This window comes from Anopheles aquasalis, chromosome 3 (genome assembly GCF_943734665.1).
Source record: "Anopheles aquasalis chromosome 3, idAnoAquaMG_Q_19, whole genome shotgun sequence".
Classification (NCBI taxonomy): domain Eukaryota; kingdom Metazoa; phylum Arthropoda; class Insecta; order Diptera; family Culicidae; genus Anopheles; species Anopheles aquasalis.
This window is the reverse complement of record NC_064878.1, coordinates 13,046,585-13,065,000: the sequence shown is the minus strand read 5'-3', so window position 1 is coordinate 13,065,000 and position 18,416 is coordinate 13,046,585. Positions and strand designations below refer to the sequence as shown.

General features: G+C 44.5%; 3 protein-coding genes across 3 annotated transcripts in view; 2 read left to right on the top strand and 1 right to left on the bottom strand.

Annotated features, from left to right (window-relative positions):
• LOC126576276 (peroxisome biogenesis factor 2) overlaps positions 1-18,416 on the top strand; it is a 170,745-nt gene that overhangs the window by 88,025 nt on the left and 64,304 nt on the right. The window lies entirely within an intron of this gene.
• LOC126576222 (protein SPT2 homolog) lies at positions 644-8,501 on the top strand. The gene is made up of 6 exons (XM_050237411.1): positions 644-669; positions 1,188-1,267; positions 1,361-3,040; positions 3,718-4,319; positions 4,404-4,547; positions 4,653-8,501. The coding sequence occupies exons 1-6, from the start codon at positions 653-655 to the stop codon at positions 5,442-5,444; spliced, it is 3,315 nt and encodes a 1,104-aa protein (XP_050093368.1). The 5' UTR covers positions 644-652; the 3' UTR covers positions 5,445-8,501.
• Positions 13,725-18,240, bottom strand: LOC126576225 (transient receptor potential cation channel protein painless-like). The gene is given in 7 exon segments (XM_050237415.1): positions 13,725-14,294; positions 14,369-14,469; positions 14,541-14,668; positions 14,765-15,646; positions 15,649-16,831; positions 17,260-17,457; positions 17,542-18,240. Coding segments are annotated over 7 exon segments (2,871 nt in total). The 5' UTR covers positions 17,590-18,240; the 3' UTR covers positions 13,725-13,963.

The window sequence follows — 18,416 nt, the reverse complement described above, 5'->3', positions numbered from 1 at the left end:
AAACGGTGATCTGAAAATAGAACGCGAAAGAATCAAAAAGACACTTGTTAATAATGGTCGAAGTAATTTAGATTCCGAAGCTTATTCACATATTTAGATTACGAAACTACGAAAATACCATCTATTACTAAAGGAAATATGAAACATGAACTATCGATAAATCCAGTAAATGTTCACATAAGAAAACGAATGAAGTGACCGTTAGAAAGTTAAGGACGAACATGGGACAAGCAAGTCAACGGAAATAGATATATTTATAATAATAATAGGAAATAGATCATATGACCTCAACGCATTACTGCCGACCCTTATCATGGTACATGAATGGTTGAAGTAAGAACCGGATGAAATCATTGAAAGAACCGCATAATGTGTCGTGTCGTTGGGTTCAAATAGATTGTAGAATCCACCCGACTTCGCAAGGGATCATCGCAGGATCGTCCTTATCTGCAAAAGCACATCCTTTGCCTGATAAATCCATTGAACATTTCCTTCAACATCCTTTGTATCGCCAAACGCTTGCTGTCGATTTGGTCAACATGTATCACTGACTGTCAAAAAACAAAAATCCAACATGACGACAAAAAAAAGGCTATGACTTCACCTGTTTAGCTTATACACTTTGATAGCTGTCAAACAAGCGGCCCGAAAAATGTCGTCGGAAACGAAGTAAGTAGATTTTGGTGACGAATTTTTAGGTTTTTCTCGATATTTTGCACATTTTCGCTACGCAAACGTATCGTCATTCGAAGCAGCATCGTTTTTATGCTGTAGCGGTAATGGATGCGTGTGCAAAAGTGAGGTGAATGTGGCGTTAAAGTGCTTCTGAAAAATGTGGCTTCTGGCTGTGCGTATGTGTGTATGCGTGTACGTTCGTTTGCGGCGCACAACGCTGGTAACGAAGGAGGCTTTGTTCCCGTTGTTTAGTGGCACAAGTTGTTCGAAATGATCGAAATTATTTTATGGTTTAGGTTGAAGTTGTGCTCAAGAACGTTGTTATAGCGTTCCTTCCCAAATTGGTCGCTCTAGTTAATGAATACGGTGCAACTGTTTCGCGCCCGATTGCCATGCGTGTGCGTGCTTGTGTGCGTGTGTGCTCCTCGCCGTCATCTCAATATTCGCTGTTATGCTGGGATCATCATGCTAATCTTTTCCATTCCTTTCCTTCCTCCCCAAAAATCCTTCAGCGATGATTTGCTTAGCTACGAGTTGGGCTGCGACGATCCGGCCATCCTTAACGAGGATGAGCTGCTGCTATCGGACGACGGTAAGTCTCCCTTCCCCACGGAAACGAATCGATATCATCGTGTGCCGTTGGCGTTCGCTCCCCTTACCCTTTGCTGTTGCTTTCCATTTGCAGAGGGCGGCATCAAGCTTGATCAGCAGGACGAAGAGTTTCTGCTGAGCGAATCGGAAGAGTGGGTGAACCGGCAGCTTGCGGCCCGTGAATCCGGTGCGAACGAAAGTGCTACGGAACAGGACACCCCGACGGTGGTGGAGTCGGCGGCCCCCAGGGATCCACCTAGGCGAAGGGAAGAGAAAGTAGATCGGGCCGAGGACTGTAATGAAGCCAGTGTAGAAGTGGAAAATGGGAACACGGATGTGCTGGAGCCATACCATCCCGTGGAGCCAGCTATCACTGAACCAGAAACCAGTAGCTACGATGAGCAGCATGATGTGGCTTACGATAGTCGCACGGAAGCGTCGTTTGCTACTACGACAGACACTGACGGTACCGAGGCGGACAGTGGATCCGTGTTGGCTACCTCACAGGACACCGAGGCAACCGAGTCGACCAACCAAACATCATCGAAGCAATCGACAGAATGTCCATCAAGTAGGCATTCGTCTGAGGATGGCAGCCGGGCAATGGTAGGATCCCGATCATACGGATCTTCAGGAAACTCGGCAAGAGATAATAGCGGTGCAGAAGCAAGCGGTGGAACGGTACGATCGGACCGGTTAACGGCGAGCCAACAGTGTGATACAACATCATCGGAAGATGTGATCGAACCGTACACTGGCAATAGTAGTGCCACCGTCGAGCTAGAATCCTTCTACGACACGGACGAATCGAGTGAGAAGCGTGGCTGGAAGAATGAAACGAAAACGGATGCTCGGAATAGTGCCGGGCAACATCAGCCACCGCAGCATCACCACCATCAACAGCTGCTGCACCATGGTCCACCAGGAGCAACAGCAGCAGCAGCAGCAGGTCGAGCACCACCACCGGGTAGTAACTTTGGCAAACCGGGCATGAAACCAAATCCACTGCTACCGCCTGGCATCCAGCAGCAACATTCCGGCATGGGTAATCCACTGCTCGCACCTCACGGTCTACCGATGGGCTTTCCGCTTGGCTTTCCTCCCGGTGGTGCTGGTGGCCGGATGGACTTTCGACCCGGAAACAACAGGCCACGGTTCTCGGCGAGACCCAACTTCCCGCCAGACATGAACCATCCGTTCCGTGCAATGGAACGCATGAACTTTCCACGTGGTGGCCATCCGGGTCTGGGACCACGCGGTATGCCTGGCATGCTGGGGAATCACGGTCTCGGACCGGGCGGTCCTATGCCACCGCATCGTGGATTTCCACCGCGACCTCATCCGTTCGATATGATGCGACCCGTGCGTCCAGGTGATCGAGCAGCGTACCGACCGATGGGTGCTGCCAATCCGGCCAACCCGATGTACCGTGGAGCGGCACCACTAAATGGCCCAGCAGGTGGCGCAGGATTACAGCCAGGAGCAGCAGGTCTCAGGGCAGGCCCAGGGCCGAATGGTGGCCCACCGTTCGGTGCGGGAACTCAGATGCCTACGGGAGTAACGGTCAGTTCGGCGGCTAATACGATGGGTGCAACATCAATTCCGCAATCACTAGTTTCTGGCTCATTTGACCCGATGTCCGTCGGTGGTGGTGGTGGTGGTGGTGCGAAGGTACTTCAAGCAGCTGCAATTCCACCGGCCGTTCCCGTAGCACCGTTCCCGCAGAAAGTTCTTATCAACCCAAACTTTAAAGGGGGTGTTGAGGCTGTTAAGAGTGAGTATTATTGCGTTATTTCTATACTACTATTAGCTAGATAAAGCCTGCTATATCACTATCAGCCCGTCGTAGTGTGCGATACTGTGATAATGGAGTAAAAATTTAATGCCATTAGTGATGACGTCCGAGACGTCCGATGCCAATGTTACAGTTGTCGAAGTTTAGCCGGCTAAGCAATAGACAGGGAATCACGATGTATCTCGCACTAGAAGAAAGAAGATATCACAATAACAATTGATGGGATATAATGGCCATAAACTACCTTCATCGGTAGCGCATACATACGCCAGTGAAGGCAGGGATTCCACAGAACACGTGCAGGAAAGTTGAGCGAACAAAACGGTGATCACTACGGGGTTTGAAGAATATCGTTCCGATACTGTGATATTTAATAATAGGTTAAGCGAAATGTTGGGATGCTTCGGTATGACAACGGAGCCAGCCAGAAAATGCCAAGCTTTATGTTGTTTTTTTTTTGTATTGTTTATAGAGAATAGAAAAAATGTTTTATTTAATCTGTTTGTAGCTTTTTCATATTAACCGTGAGTTCCTGTTTACACCATGCTTGTCTGCTCTACATGGTTTGTGTCCTCCGCAACGTGTTCATGAGTTCCGCGCGTTTCTTCTACATGAGTCGCTGTATAAGTGTTAAATATTCATTCTTTAATTTGCAGATCAAATGATGCGTGATGCTGTACTCAATGCGCAGCAATTTGGTGCGGCCAGCTCCGTTGGTAATGCGACTGTAGCCGTGGCCGCTGCTGCGGCCGCCGTCGCCGCCTCCGCCAGGAACGTTAGTGATGAAGAGTTGCTGCGCCAGCAAGAAGAGTTCATAAACAAGAACCGGATTGAGGTGGAGAAGCGTCGCCACGAGCGATCACCATCGAGGGAACGGGATCGGGATCGATCGCGCGAACGAGATCGCGAACGTGATCGTGCACGGTCTCGGGAACGTGAACGATCGCGTGAACGAGAGCGTGAAAGGGAGCGTGATCGGGAACGTGAGCGTGACCGGGAACGAGAAATGCGTGGCCGCTCACGCGATCGAGACCGGGAACCGTTGCGGGCTCGGTCACGGGATCGCGATCGAGAGTATTCACCACGGCGGCCGCACCATCGGGGAGGCGGAAGCCGAGAGCGCGAACTGGTGGGCAGACCGGGACGGAGAGCTGCCGGCGGTCGGGGTCGTGATGGGCGCGAGTGGGATGAAGATGGTCGGTTCCCGAATCGTCGACGAAGCGGTGATTACGCAGACAACCATCGGGGTAATCACGAGGTATGGCACGGGTGGGGACGGAATTTAAATCAATGATACATTAACACCTTTCTCTTCCTTTTGCTTTGTCCGCTCTACTCACAGCGTCATGATGATGATGAGGATCCGGAAACGCGAGCGTATCGTATCGAGATCGAGAAGCAAAAGGCTGCCCGGGAGAAGATTCTGCGCGAAAAAGAGATGCGCCGGAAGCGGGCAGCTGAGGAGAAGACGAAAAGTCGATCGAATGTAAGGGGCAGTAAAGGAGTTTTTTTTTTTTTTAATCTCAATTTTAACCGAAAATTCGCTGACCGATGGTTCCTAACTGAGCGTTCACTTTCGTTTGCTTCGCAGGAGAGTAAACCTCACGAGAACACACCACCCAAGCTCACGCCCCTGGTTGTGACGGAAAAAAAGATCATTACGTTGAAGAAGAAATCGGACCACAGCGCTGTGGCCACATCGAGCCATGATGATGAACCCCGGTCCGGGCGTCAATCCGAACGGAGCAACAACAAAGCGGACGATCACCGTGCTGCCGGTGGCCGAGCAAACGATCAGCACGAATCGAATGAAGCCACCACAACCACTGTCACCGTATCCGGTACGAGCTATGATCGGCAACGCCACAACAGCGATCTGCACTCGGAAGCCGTGGAGCTCGATATTCTCGAGGAACTGTTGTTGCGGGAACCAACGCCTGAACCGATGACGCCAACGAAACCGAAACCGGTGGTAACGACAGCGACCACAAGTCAGGTGACGACCACTAGCCCTTCGACGGCTTCCAACCGTACCGTCGTTTCAACATCGTCGAGCAGCGCAGGAAGTAGCACCTCGAACTCGACCTCGACCAGAGAACGCAGCGGTGGCAGTCGTAGGATCGTCCTGAAACCGATGGCAGCGAGTTCCAGCAGCAGCAGCAGCACCAGCAGTAGAGCAGTAGCAGCAGGATCGTCTGGGCGAGGACAGCAGCAACAGGACCGGCAGGATGCGGCTAGCAGCAGTGGCAGCAACAATCAACACCAGGTGTCCTCCGGAAACAGTGGCAACAACAAGCGACCCATTTTTGATCGACTAGCCGGCCGCGTCGGTTTACACGAATCCGGTAAACAAAAGATTCAAAGGTTAGTCAAGCGTAATTAAGCCCTTGTAAGTTTGCTGGCCACGCATAATTAGCGAACCCATTGCCGCTGACACATGCGCATAGCTCTGCCGTTGTTTTGCTCTATCTTCTCTATCTGTGGAGAAGAGGGTAATTATTGAAAAGGATAGGGAACTTTCCCTTCGTCTTCGTCTCTGTTTCAGCTACCCTGAGTGCCGGGTAGCCGCCCAGCTCATGAAAATCGAGTGTACAGCAAACATAGATCGATAAGTAGAAATAGCAGCGAACAATTACACTTAACACATTAAGGCGTTCTGAGCCAAACGAACGAGATGAACACGACCGGTCACGCCACTCGTTCGAGCGTGTTTTAGAACGGAACTCTTGATCGTTATCCATCGCCACAGATAAGACACACACTATAGGGGCACACGCTGATGCACGATTGACGGGACTGTTACTGGCATTCTAGGGCCTCCCAAGTGTGTCTCCATTAGTGTTAGGATACGTTTTCTTTTTTTACTCACTCTTTTCGTCGTCTTTTTTAAGTAACTGTTTTAACCCTGGTCACGTGATCAATCATGAGCATGAATTCGATAGTAGTGCGAACGGTTGCTATGACAATTTCCCCATTTTTTTTATTCTCTAGTTTAATAATTTTTGCTATAATGTTACACATACCGTCTGTGCGCATCAATGCGTTGGTAAGAAATGCTTCTTGAAAAATAAGAACTTTGACAATTTTATCCTGCTGACTAATCATGATGTCGTTTCGAAAAGTTTTCCTTTTGTTTTTACCCGTGTTTCCGTACCGTATACCACCCCTTTTCCAGACTATTTACGACACTTTCTTGTGCGATGCTTTGCACTAACTTTGCATTAACAATAGATACTTCGTCATACTATGGCTACGGCAAGAAGCGGCGGCGTGTCGCTTTTGTTTTTAACGCCTAGGATCACTGCGTTAAGCCGTCGTCAATGAATTGTAGAGAGCAGTAGCATCATTAATTGCACGGATACACTCTTTTGACTTGACGTTCACATGTGCAAACAAGAGAGTAAGATCTTACTCCCGTTGTATGTGAAAATTTCGTGTATCAACTTAGGGAAGGGCAAATGTTTAGGAAATAGTATGATGTTGATTGCAATAGCGATGCAATACTTTACTGTTGAACGTGCGCGGACCCGAATGTGGCACGAACGAAGTGAGTAATACAAAAACAGCACAGGTTGGTGGCCAAAGCATTCATTTGTGGTTTACATTTTTTGTGCGGTAGTCGTTTTAGATTTCGAGTAATAGTACGAAGGGGAAGCAAATGCTTATATTAAATTAGATGAGAGCGAAAATAGATGATTCTCCAAACAACAATAACACTCACATTGCTACCGCTACTGGAGTCGGTAGCGTGGTTCTGTTCTGTTAGAAATTCTGCTTTTGCGTTGTGTGAACGCTATGAGTAACGTTTATAAGGCATAACGATGCACCACTTTCCAACTATGAACCTTATCAACTAAGATAACCAATAAAATAATAAATTATCACAAACTGTTCACGCAAAGAGCTAGTGACACGTGTGAGATGATGGAGTACGACGGTTCAGTCTCTCCACGAAACAGTACAATTGCGATCGTGCAAGTGGTTTTTATTCTGTAAATAATAGTGAGTGCTTCCCTCTATGCGCAAGACAGGGGAAAGCGGAAGTCAATAAGCGTGCCGAGCGTGCTGATTAAGCGATAAGAAGGTAGACTGGGTCCACCAACCATTACCAACGCGTCGTTATCTCGTTATGATGTTCTTTTTCGGTAGAATTTATTTCGGTTTCAAACATGACTTTAGTTCATAAGCATCCATCCACCGGACGCGGATGGAAAAAAAAGCCACGTGGCTAATCACAAACTGACGACAAATCGATAGAAAACGCGCGATTTTGGTGGTGATGAAGACGCGTTGTCGTGCATTATTCACGCGAACTGTAACAATAGTACAAAATAGTCTGCCTAGAGAGAACGGAGTCCACCAAGTGGAATGGAAACACCCCCGGGAGGAATCGTGTAGTAGCTTTGAGCAGGTGTAGGAATCGAAAAACCCGTTATAGAAATCTCCTTAAGTCCGTTTTATCTTACGGATTAACTGCATTTACTAGTCCACTTGCTGGTGCTTAAGATGGTATCGGTAGTTTGATTTTACATTTTAGGTTTCCGTTGATACAGTAACGTTAAGTTATGCAGCTAAAGTCGAAGTTAGTAGTGCACGTAGTGTTTGCGCGACACGATCCTCGTGGCCGGCGGTGCCTGATCGAATCGACGCTACTTTAGATGTAAATGCTTGGATCGTAAAGACGAAACAAGGCTGAAAGCCTGTTAGTGGTATACTAGGCTAGCCAAGCTTGTCGCAAACGGAGTATGCCTTGCTACGCCGGACGAAAGCCGGTGATACAGTAGAAAATGACAGGGTTCGCGGGAAAATACGTTGTTAAAATAATTAAATCGGCTTACACTGGTTGCTGTTTCATGACTGGGATTAGTATCGTGAAAGCGTTGCGATGGCAACCAACACGGTACTGTAGGCGACAAAACGTGATAGCTTCGTTGGTTTCCTTCTGTCTGTTTCTCTCTCTATCTCTCTGTTTCTTTCTATCTCTCTGTATCACTCTATTCTGAAATGATATCGTTCTCCATTTACTCCATACAATCTCATTCTTCCGTAGAAAGGCTCTAAGACGTTAAGAACGGTGTCCTCGTATTAGGCTTCTTTTAACGCGTTTTACACTACTTTAGATGAAAGAAGTGTTGCCATAGTCAGACCTCTAAGCCCATACTTGTCCCTGTATTTTAAACCCTCACCAGAATTCCTTAATCATAGCCCATCTTGTCCCACCTCCCTCCCATCGTTCTCTGTTGCGAGTGGTTTGATCTCAAATTTGCTCTTGATCGTTTTCTGTTAAAGTTTTTTTTTTATTTTGATCGTATAATACATTCCATTATTCTAGCCACATGATCGGGGGAATTACAGATGGGGGTAATGGGGTTTTTTTTCTTCTTTAAAACATAAAACAGATCTCCTCAAAAAGATGCGCACTCGAAAACGCCAAACATACAGCGGAGAAAATGAATCAAATAAACGACTCACAAGTCAATGCCTTTCGTTTTTGCAAAGGCTTTCTTAACATTACTGTGTGGAAATTGCAATCATACCGAAAGAAACTAGTTAAAAAAGCTCAAAAAACTAAACATTTGTTTTTTCGGAATATCGTTACGTTACTGAAACAGAAGTTCAAATAATTTACCAGCAGGTAAACGATGTTGTGCATGTGCCAATTAAAATAAATATGTATATTTTTAACTTGAATTATGTATATGATTTTCTGCTTTCTTCCACCTCTATGATAACAGCGAAAAAAGGAAATTAAATTAAAATTAAACAAAAGACATCATCTTAAAACATTTCTAAGATTTCTAAAACAATCCAAAGTTGATACAAATTATCACAGGTATGTTGCGCTCGAGCGCATATTTCCAAAACATGCAACATTCCCTCTGTTTGTTTGATTTGATTACGTTTCCGATTTTTTATTGCGATAGAACGTGGGTCACACAGCACAACCTTTGCTCACAGCTAAACCTTAACCAGAAACTGGTATTCCCTGGATGGACTGGACCCCCAAAAAATGTCCACCCATACATTCGTACGGACATTGAGAATGGAGCAAACGCTGCCAACATAACTAAAGACCGTTTTAAACCTTATCGGGATGGTGCTAGACTCTAGCATGAAATAAACAATCACAAACACGTGTTCTGTATCATTGTTAATGTTAATAGTGGTGCAATTTCAAATAACAACATGTTATTTGATGTTAATGCTTCATGTTGATGATCGTGATCGTGTTGTTTATGTGTGTTTTATGATGATTATTGATGCTCGTTCCAGTTGCTACACGTTACAGTGATTTGCTCAATGTTTAAAAAAATACTTCTGCTGCCGCCGAGCATCTCGGTGAGTCATCTTCTTATCGAGTGACCGCAAACCGGCATCTCTCGTCGAGTACAGGAAATTTCCACTCGCCCCCCCCCCCCCCCCCCCCCTTTCAAACGCCATTGAATAACATGATGCGGCCTGCGTGCACCATTACACAAACAATCGCCTATCTCGCGGACTGTGCACATCGCGCTTCTACTTAAATTTCGCGAAACATTCTTGGTGGTGGGGGGATTCTGCCTTCTGCCGTTGTAGCATATAGACGTGCCTGTCGTGTGCTCATGCGCTGGAATTAAACGTGATCAGTGTGCTATAGTGCAAGTTATAATTCGCTGGTGATCTTACCGGTTAAGCTGGCATGGAGTGATGGTGTAGTGCGTGATGCGCTTAATGCAAAGCCTGTGAGAGGATTGTGCGATTGTTGTTTTTTTGTTCGCGAAAGACACACAAAATGGAAAGCAAACCGATCCGCATTGGAACGTGGAATGTTTTGACCTTGCGCGAGAAAGGAAAACTAGATCAGCTGGTTAACGAGGCACAGCAGCTGCGGCTGGAGATTCTCGGCCTATCCGAAGTGCGACGGAAAGATTATGGCAAACGGCGTTTAGAATCCGGGTACACATTGCTCCACACTGGCCGTGATGGTGAAACTGATGGTCGAAAGTGCCGTGGCGTTGGCTTCCTGCTTAGCGAGCGAGCACATCGAGCGTTGCTGCAGTGGGAACTCGTATCGGACCGAATAATCACGGCCAGGTTCAAAACCGATCTGGTTAGCAATCTTACCATTCTTCAAGTACGCGCACCAACCAATAGTGCCGCATCGGATGATAAAAAGCAGTTTTACCACGATCTAGAGGTCGAATTGGAAAAAGTCCCACAAGATGATATCCGAATCGTCATGGGAGATTTGAATGCACAAATTGGGTCCGATAACAAAGAGTACGAGCACATTATGGGGCCACATGGCGTTGATCCACCGGACTCGAACGGTCCGTTGTTGGTGAAATTCTGCAACACCAATAATATGCTGATTGGAGGATCATTTTTCCCGCACAAGTTGGAGGACAAAATTACGTACGAGATGGTGAATGGGGACAGCAAGAAACAGTTGGACCACATCTGTATTAGCAACGAGTGGAAAAAGTGTTTGCTTGATGTGCGCAACGACAAATCGGCCGACATTGGATCCGATCATTTGTTGGTGATTGGAGAAATTCGCCTTGGTCTCGCGGAAGTACAGCATGGAACTGTCGCTGAAGCGCCTTTCGACACAACCCGTCTGAATGACCGCAATGTTAAGAACTCATTCGTGATAGAACTGCGGAAGCGGGCGAAAAACATGCCCAATACTGAAACCGTGGAAGAACAGTGGACCGCCATCAAGAACGTGTTTATCTCGGCGAGCGAAGAGATACTGAGTGTATCGGGTACCAAGAAGGAGGAGCGGATCTTGGAACCAACGAGGCAAAAGATAGCGGAGCGAAAGGAAGCTAAAGCCGCCCTTCGACGAGCAGAAAAGGAAAATAAAACTATCGACGAAAAGCGCCGCTGTCGAGAGCTTAAAAAGGAAGTGGATTTATCATTTCAAAGTGACGAGCACGATGATCTCGCGGCAGAGGGGGAGAAAGCGGTGACCGTAGGTGATATGAAGCGTATCTACGAAATCGCACGGCGCCTCGAAGGAGAGGATCCTAATTTAGAGAAACCGCTCAAATCCAGACACGGTCAGCTGTTAACGAATCCCTCCGAGCAACTCGAACGCTTGGTCGAACACTTTGACCAGCTGTTAACACCATCAACGGACAACCAACCTGCTGCTGCTGATCGGCAATTGCCGGCGCCGTCGCCACCGCCGCCGCAAGTGACTCCTATTAGCGGGGTGAACAGTGAGGAACCAAGTCTGCAGGAGATAGAAGCTGCCATCCAGACCATGAGGTGCAATGTTGAACCGGGAATTGATCGCATATCCGCTGAAATGCTACAAGCCGATCCGATACTCGCTGCACAAATGCTACACCCGCTTTTCTGCACTATCTGGAAGACTGAGACGTTTCCCGCCGACTGGATGCAGGGCATTTTGGTGCCAATCCCTCCGAAGGAGCAGAAACAGACCAGAAAAGGGCGTTCAAAGGAGCAGAAAACTGACACTGAAGCCTACTGCGATGATTGGAGAGGAAATGGCCGGTTGTGCGTTGGATTGAAGGTGTTGTGCCAGGTGATTCTTAACCGAATCCAGCGGAAGTTTGATGCCACGCTAAGACGAGAACAGGCCGCACACCGGGAGGGGCGATCCGCTGTCGACCACATTGCAACACTGCGCATAATCATTGAGCAGATGAGTGAAAGTAAAGAGCCGCTGTACTTGGTATTCCTGCACTACGAGGAGGCGTTCTATCGTTTGAATCACACATATCTTTGGAGTGCCCTGGCACGCAAGGGAGTTCCCGATAAAATAGTCAACCTGCTAGCGGCACAGTATAGCGCGTTTTCCTACCGAGTGCGCTACAATGGATCACTATCCAACCCAATCAGAATGAAGGCTGGTTTGATACAAGACTGTCCACTATCGCCGCTACTGTTCCTTATCGTTATAGATGAGATCATGATCGGTGCGATTGACCGTGAGCCAAAAAGGGGGCTACCATGGGCGGGGCAGGAGCAGCACCTTAATGATCTGAGCTTTGCCGATGAAATTGTCTTGCTTTCCACACGACGCACTCACATGCAGAGCAAACTGAACGATCTAGTTCAGTACTCTGCCGCAGCCGGTCTCACTATCGATGTCAACAAAACCAGAGCCATGGACGTGAACAAACCCAATCCTTCTTCCTTTCTAATCGCTGACCAACCGATCGAGAAGGATGGATCCGTCCGGTATCAAGGTACCGTGCTAGCAACTGATGGTGGGACTTTTGCTGACGTCTGCGCTAAAGTCAAAGCAGCCCAGGATGCGTTCAGCAGTCTAAAGGAAATATGGCGCTTTAAGAAAATGGCTCGCGAGACGAAAATAAACATATTTAAGGCAGAGATAAAACCTATGCTGCTACGTGGCTGTGAGACATGGTGCGCATCGGCAAAGACTAGCAAAAAACTGCGGGAATTCATCGGCAAATGCCTGAAAACGCTCCAGGATGATGCCGATCAGATGCCGATAGAAACGGAGATTCTCGAACGGAGATGGCTGTGGATTGGGCAAACGTTGCGCAAAAGTGATACCGAAATATGCAAACAAGTGTTGGATTGGAACGTGTTGGGGGAAAACCGCCGCCAGGGTCGTCCTCCGACGAACTCTTGGCGTCGAAGCGTGAGCGATGAAATAGCACAAGTCAACGAAAATATGACCTGGGCGGGTGTTAAAAAGCGAGCGTCGAATCAAGAAAGATGGGACCGCTTTTTATCGGCGCTCTCTTCTGCTCGGGAAGGTGGTGATCGTTGACGATGATCGTTGAATGAATGGATGGTTTGTGATTGTTATATAATCTAGAGAAGATGTATTTTAAAAGGTGATAGGCACTAGTCGGTTAGATTAATCTATTGAGCCAACCATAAGTAGCGATGATTGATTAGCATTCCTTCGTGTTAACATGATTTTTTTATTCTACAACAAGCTTTTAATATCTCCTAGAACTAGTCTTCGTTAGTGTTAGGCATAGGAAAAAATATGAAATAATAATAAGTTAATTTATTATTAAAAATTATGAAGACTGTTGTCTTTACTTATAGATCTCAACTTTTTGTTCATTTAGTCTTCCTAGCATTATTGTTAACCTAGCCATGTTCAGTCTAGTTTAAATTAAATTATAATTTAATTCAGATGAAGTATATGCGCCTTTCTTCACGAAATAGCTTTAATAGGCGGTTACTTCGTTTGATGATTAGTGAAATTGAACAAAAAAACAGTATAAAAAAGGTAAATTCATTGCTAAAATAACAATTCAAATGAATCTTCGATAGATAAGTAATGTCAAAAATAAAGTACATGTGTAAATCAAACATCAACATCGAACAGAGGTATTTGCACATGTAAACATGCTTAAAAGTAACAATAAGCATTCGATATGAACCAACCAATATCAGGAAATCACTAGCCGATGGTCGATAGTTCAAAGGCTATTTTTAGAAAGCGACAATATTACTGTCATGTGTGTACAGGCAAACGTTGTAAATATTTTTTTTTAAGTGAGGCAATAAATTTCTTTGCATAAGAAAAGAATTATGCATTTTATTTTATAGAGTTAACGAACGTCGTCGCGTCGTTGTAATGTCTTTTTTTACACATACATTCCTAGCAATGCTTTTTTATTTACATAGGTCTAGCATAGTAATTACAGTGTGTTTGTGCTATTAATATTTCGTTTCATTTTTATTATTTATTTTTATTATGTTACTTTTCATTTTTATTATGTTATGTTTTGATTATATACAACGTTAATTTGCGATATGGCATAAGGGGTAACTATTTAGATAAAGTTTGTTAATTACTCTTGTGCATTTCTATCTTGCACCGATACGACTAATTCATCAAAGGCGCTGATAAGTGTTGTAATAAACGTCACCAATCGTGCTTGTTCTTGCGTCCACTCATTCTCTACCGGTTCCACGGTTTCCAGATGCGGTTGTATAGTTGTTTAACATATATTTTACAGTTCTGTCGTCTATGTCCAAGCGAATCTGATGGAAATTTTTAAGGAACTCATCAGTAGCAAATTCTAAACCGATCGATCCCATTTCATTGTCTCTATCTTCAGTAGGTTTCGATATCAATAACCAAACCGCATATTTCAGATGTTCGGATGTTTTGCTTGTCTTCCACCAGGCGTAAATGTATGGGATTACATCCATTTCAGAAAGCACAATACATCCGTTCGTAAAACGCAGCATCGGTTGTCGGGATTCTCTAAAACAATTAGGACTAATTTCACATACATTAGTATCTGACAAGATTTTTTTAAATGGACTAGAATGTTTAATTTAGAAAACACTTACATATATTGCGCAATTTTTGGATTCTCCAAGGCGGTTTCAAGCTTGTGGATTACAGTAACACGTTGTACAAGGCCAATTATCTCCGATTCCGCTTTGATAGCCTGCAGAAAAGGGGAAAATTGTTATTAATTTTAGCAAAACTGGAAACTATCCAATTCGAAGAATCTGTTACCGCTATATCGCTGATTGCCAGACCATTGATCAGGTTCGCAAGAACAATCGGAACGAAAAACACAAATATTACAAGTATGATGTATGGTATAGCACCCGTAAGTGGCATGTCTGATACGTTCAGTTCTCCTGTAAAAAGGGAAAAATAACAGACACAACATTAGACAGATAACACATATGTTGGGTTGTTGATTGATTGTATTATTTCCATGTATTACTACTTACCTGTTAGCATAACGATTGTCTTTACAATCGATAAAGGAAAATTCTCAAACGTATCGAACGACTGTTCTTCATCGTCATTCAATGTGGTTTTCGTCACCTCATCCCCATTTTTGTGCTGTATCTTAAGGCTTAAAATATCTACTGAATCCTTAAGAGACTTCAGAATTTCGGTTATATTTTCGCCAACGGTCTCTTGTTGTTCGATGCCCTGTGTTACATTGCCTTTTGAATTGGTTTCTCGAAACAATGTGTAGAAGCTAGCGGCAAATGTTACCAAAATGATCGCGTAAAGCAAAAAGCACTCAAAGAAATTTTTAGAAACCGTTTTCAGCATAACCATGTGGGTTGATAAGGATAATATTGGAAGCGATCCCACCAGCAGAGTTAGATTGAGAGCAGGTAATATTGCAATCAATGCTGGTACTGCAGTTTGTCCATCGTTGATATAATCCAAATACAATACGTATGCGGCACCAGCGATTAAAATAATTTCAACATAATTTTCCACGGATCGTATGTATTCTTTCGCGTTAAGACAAAATTGAACCAGTTCTCTCACTCCCATACAAATTAGTAGTACAATTAAAAATGCGCATGTAGGCCAATACCAAAAATTCGGCGCATCATCACGTCCGTAGAGCAGCGTCACGTAGAGAAAAAATAGTACAGAAAATGCAGTGCACAGCAATAGATTAGAGTAGTAGAACATTCTTAATCTGAGCCACTTTTGCAACAAAATTATATAAATCAGTGGATGTTGTAAAAGATGTTTTTTGTCAGATGAATGTGCCAAGTTTAAAATTAGCAGCAATTCATCGTTTGAATCATTCTTTGTTTTGACCGTTTTCTTTGGCGACCTCACAATATTTGATAAATCCATCGCATGTAATATTTATTGTCTGTATGACTCTGAAAGCGAGAAGACACGCAAGAATCCAAATATTTTTCCAGCACCATTGGGTCTATCGCACTAATCAGTAATTGGTTAAACAAGTTTCTGGCGCGTAATGTGGCCCCTTTGGAAAGAAGTAGCTCTTGAGCATGAGCTACCTTGAAATTAGCCGCACAATGTAGTGCTGTAGTTTGCAAAAATCCGCTCTTTTTATCGATATCGATGCGCCCGTCTTGCAGCAACAACTGCATGCATTTAAAAAAAGGACAAACGTTCATGTCAACGGTCGGATCCATCTGCTGTATCAGTTGCGAAAGCATAGTACTGTAACCTTGGGCACACAATTCATCATCGATAGAGGATAGGAGGCTATCCTGGTACATCGGTCCAGTTACAGGCTTCGATGTGGTGTTTAGACACCACTCGAGCACCTTTACGTTTCCAAAGTCGCAGCACGTGTGTAGTACCCACGAAAGCGACCTAACTATCCAATCAACTTCGGAAAACGGTACGTTCCTCCAGGAGGGCTCGAGTAGCAAAGCGATAGCCTTCAGCTTACTTTTCAAGACAGCCTTAAATAACAAATTCTCCAAATCGTCATCAGGTATCATATGCACGTTGCAAGGGCTTGCATGCTCACTATCGGGTTTCGCTGATTTCTCTTTTGCTCTAAACAGCCGGCAGGCTTCAAGAAATACTATCTCCGTATCATTCATTAATATTGTCTCCAGAACTGAAATCGATATCGAATCCGATTCCGTTATTTTCACAGGCATGGCAACATCAGGGAAATGTTTCTGGATGACATCCCGTATCAATTCATTGTTTGTAGCTGACATTTTGATATCCACATCGACGTAATGGTGTGCGAAACAATACTCTAGGATAGGTTTTCGCCAGCTATCATTTCCAGACACCAGAATCGCGATGGGAGATTTTTCATCCGGGTCACTTGTGTTAATATCGGCACCTTGTTCCAACAACACCTTAATGCATTCGAACACATTCCCGTAATTTTCTGTTGTCAGCATCTCAAACAGCATAAATAATGCGGTACATCCGTTAAACTTTTGATCGATAAGTAAGAGGTGGCTTTTGACCAGCTCTTGCAGGTTATGAAAATCACAGGTTTCGACTGCCAGATGAATGGGGTACTTGTTGGAGGATGGATTGAGCTGGAACGAAAAATTCGCATGATATCAATATAGTGGTATTTCCATACATAAAATCATAAACTCTATGCGCAATGCGTCGGTAAAAATCTTACGATCGCTGGCGAGGATCTAATTTATATGTATATCTTCGCGTTTTATTAGAATCTTAATCATCCTTCCTAATCAATTATCGTTATTAATCATCGGTGTTTTGTGGATCAGGCAGGAATGTGATTGAAATAACTATATTCACAAGCTTCTGGCATATGCCTCTCAAAACCTGGGAGATTTGCAGGTTTGCTTGAAGCCGATGGGCTACAGCTTTAAATCATAGCTCATAATAGCATCATAGCTATGCATGTTATCATAAACGATGATACTTGATGATCGATTGTGGCCAGTTTGAAATATTTTTGAAATATATTTTATCACGAGTAGTCTATACTTACAGTTGCAGCGTGAGCGCCATGCTTAAGGCACGCCTCGATAAATTTCGCCATTCCTTTCATTGTCAAACAATGTTCAAAGGTAGAAGTAATATCTCCTGTTTCTTGTTTTCTTGTTCTTTTATTTACATCCGCTCCTTTGGTAAGGGCATCAACGAATGCTTCCAGATTTTTTCTTTTAACACTATAGTGCATATCTTCCTGCAACAATAAAATAAATTAAACTTTAAAACTTAACCTGGTACCGCTGGGAACGGAAGGTTTTTGGAACTGTTTGCTCTATACCTGTGCAACGGCGCGAATAATCGCATTGCGATATTCTCGTTGCTCCATATTTACATCGCCTATTAAGCTGTCACCACTTCAAAAACCTTGACCACGAACAACGTTCTTGCTCTTCACTGAACCCAATCGACGATCACAATCAGAAGACCTCTACAACACGACTGATCGCGATCGTGATCGTGGACAACCGGCACTGTCCATACCATCAGAGAACCAACCCATCTTTCCTTCGAATTGCTTGTGACGTCATCTCACTTGGTCGTTTTAAAATGACCACTACAACATGAAAACGTATACCGATAACAATGTGGTATAAACGATGAGTATGTTAAGCGATGGAACAGGTCTGGTTATGCATGGGACTATTCTTTTGAGCTCTCGCAAGCTCCCGCATAAAGCTGCTTACTTTATACGCCATCGTTCTCCCGCTCGATGATCCAACAAAAATTTTCTCTCTGTTTCTGTTCGATAAGAATTTGAGGAGGTGCCCGATGAATAGACTGTGCGAATTTGTTGGAACAAACAACTCAAGGTTACCCTCAACTACGTAGCCGATTTTGTTCTTCGAAGCATAAGGCGAAGATGAATTCAGCGCACGCACCATGAATGAACCAGCTTGAAGCTCGCTAGCACAGCGTTCAGTCCAGTTCAATGTTTATTTATAGAAAGTGGCAAGGTCGCCCCACAGAACGTTGCCCAATAGAATCAGACGAAGGCTAATCAGTCAACCGTCGCGGTCATCTTATTTAAACGTTAGTAGAATAATATTTAAACTAGGAAAGAGAATTTTTTTTTAGTGTCCCAGTTAGGTAATAAAATACGCTTATGGTTAAGCAACAGAGTGTTTTAACATGTTTTATTATTCCGAATTCTCA

Coding starts and splice junctions, on each gene's coding strand:
- LOC126576222 (XM_050237411.1), top strand. Junction 4,320..4,403: donor ACCATCGGGGTAATCACGAG/GTATGGCACGGG, acceptor CTCTACTCACAG/CGTCATGATGATGATGAGGA. Junction 4,548..4,652: donor AGACGAAAAGTCGATCGAAT/GTAAGGGGCAGT, acceptor TTTGCTTCGCAG/GAGAGTAAACCTCACGAGAA.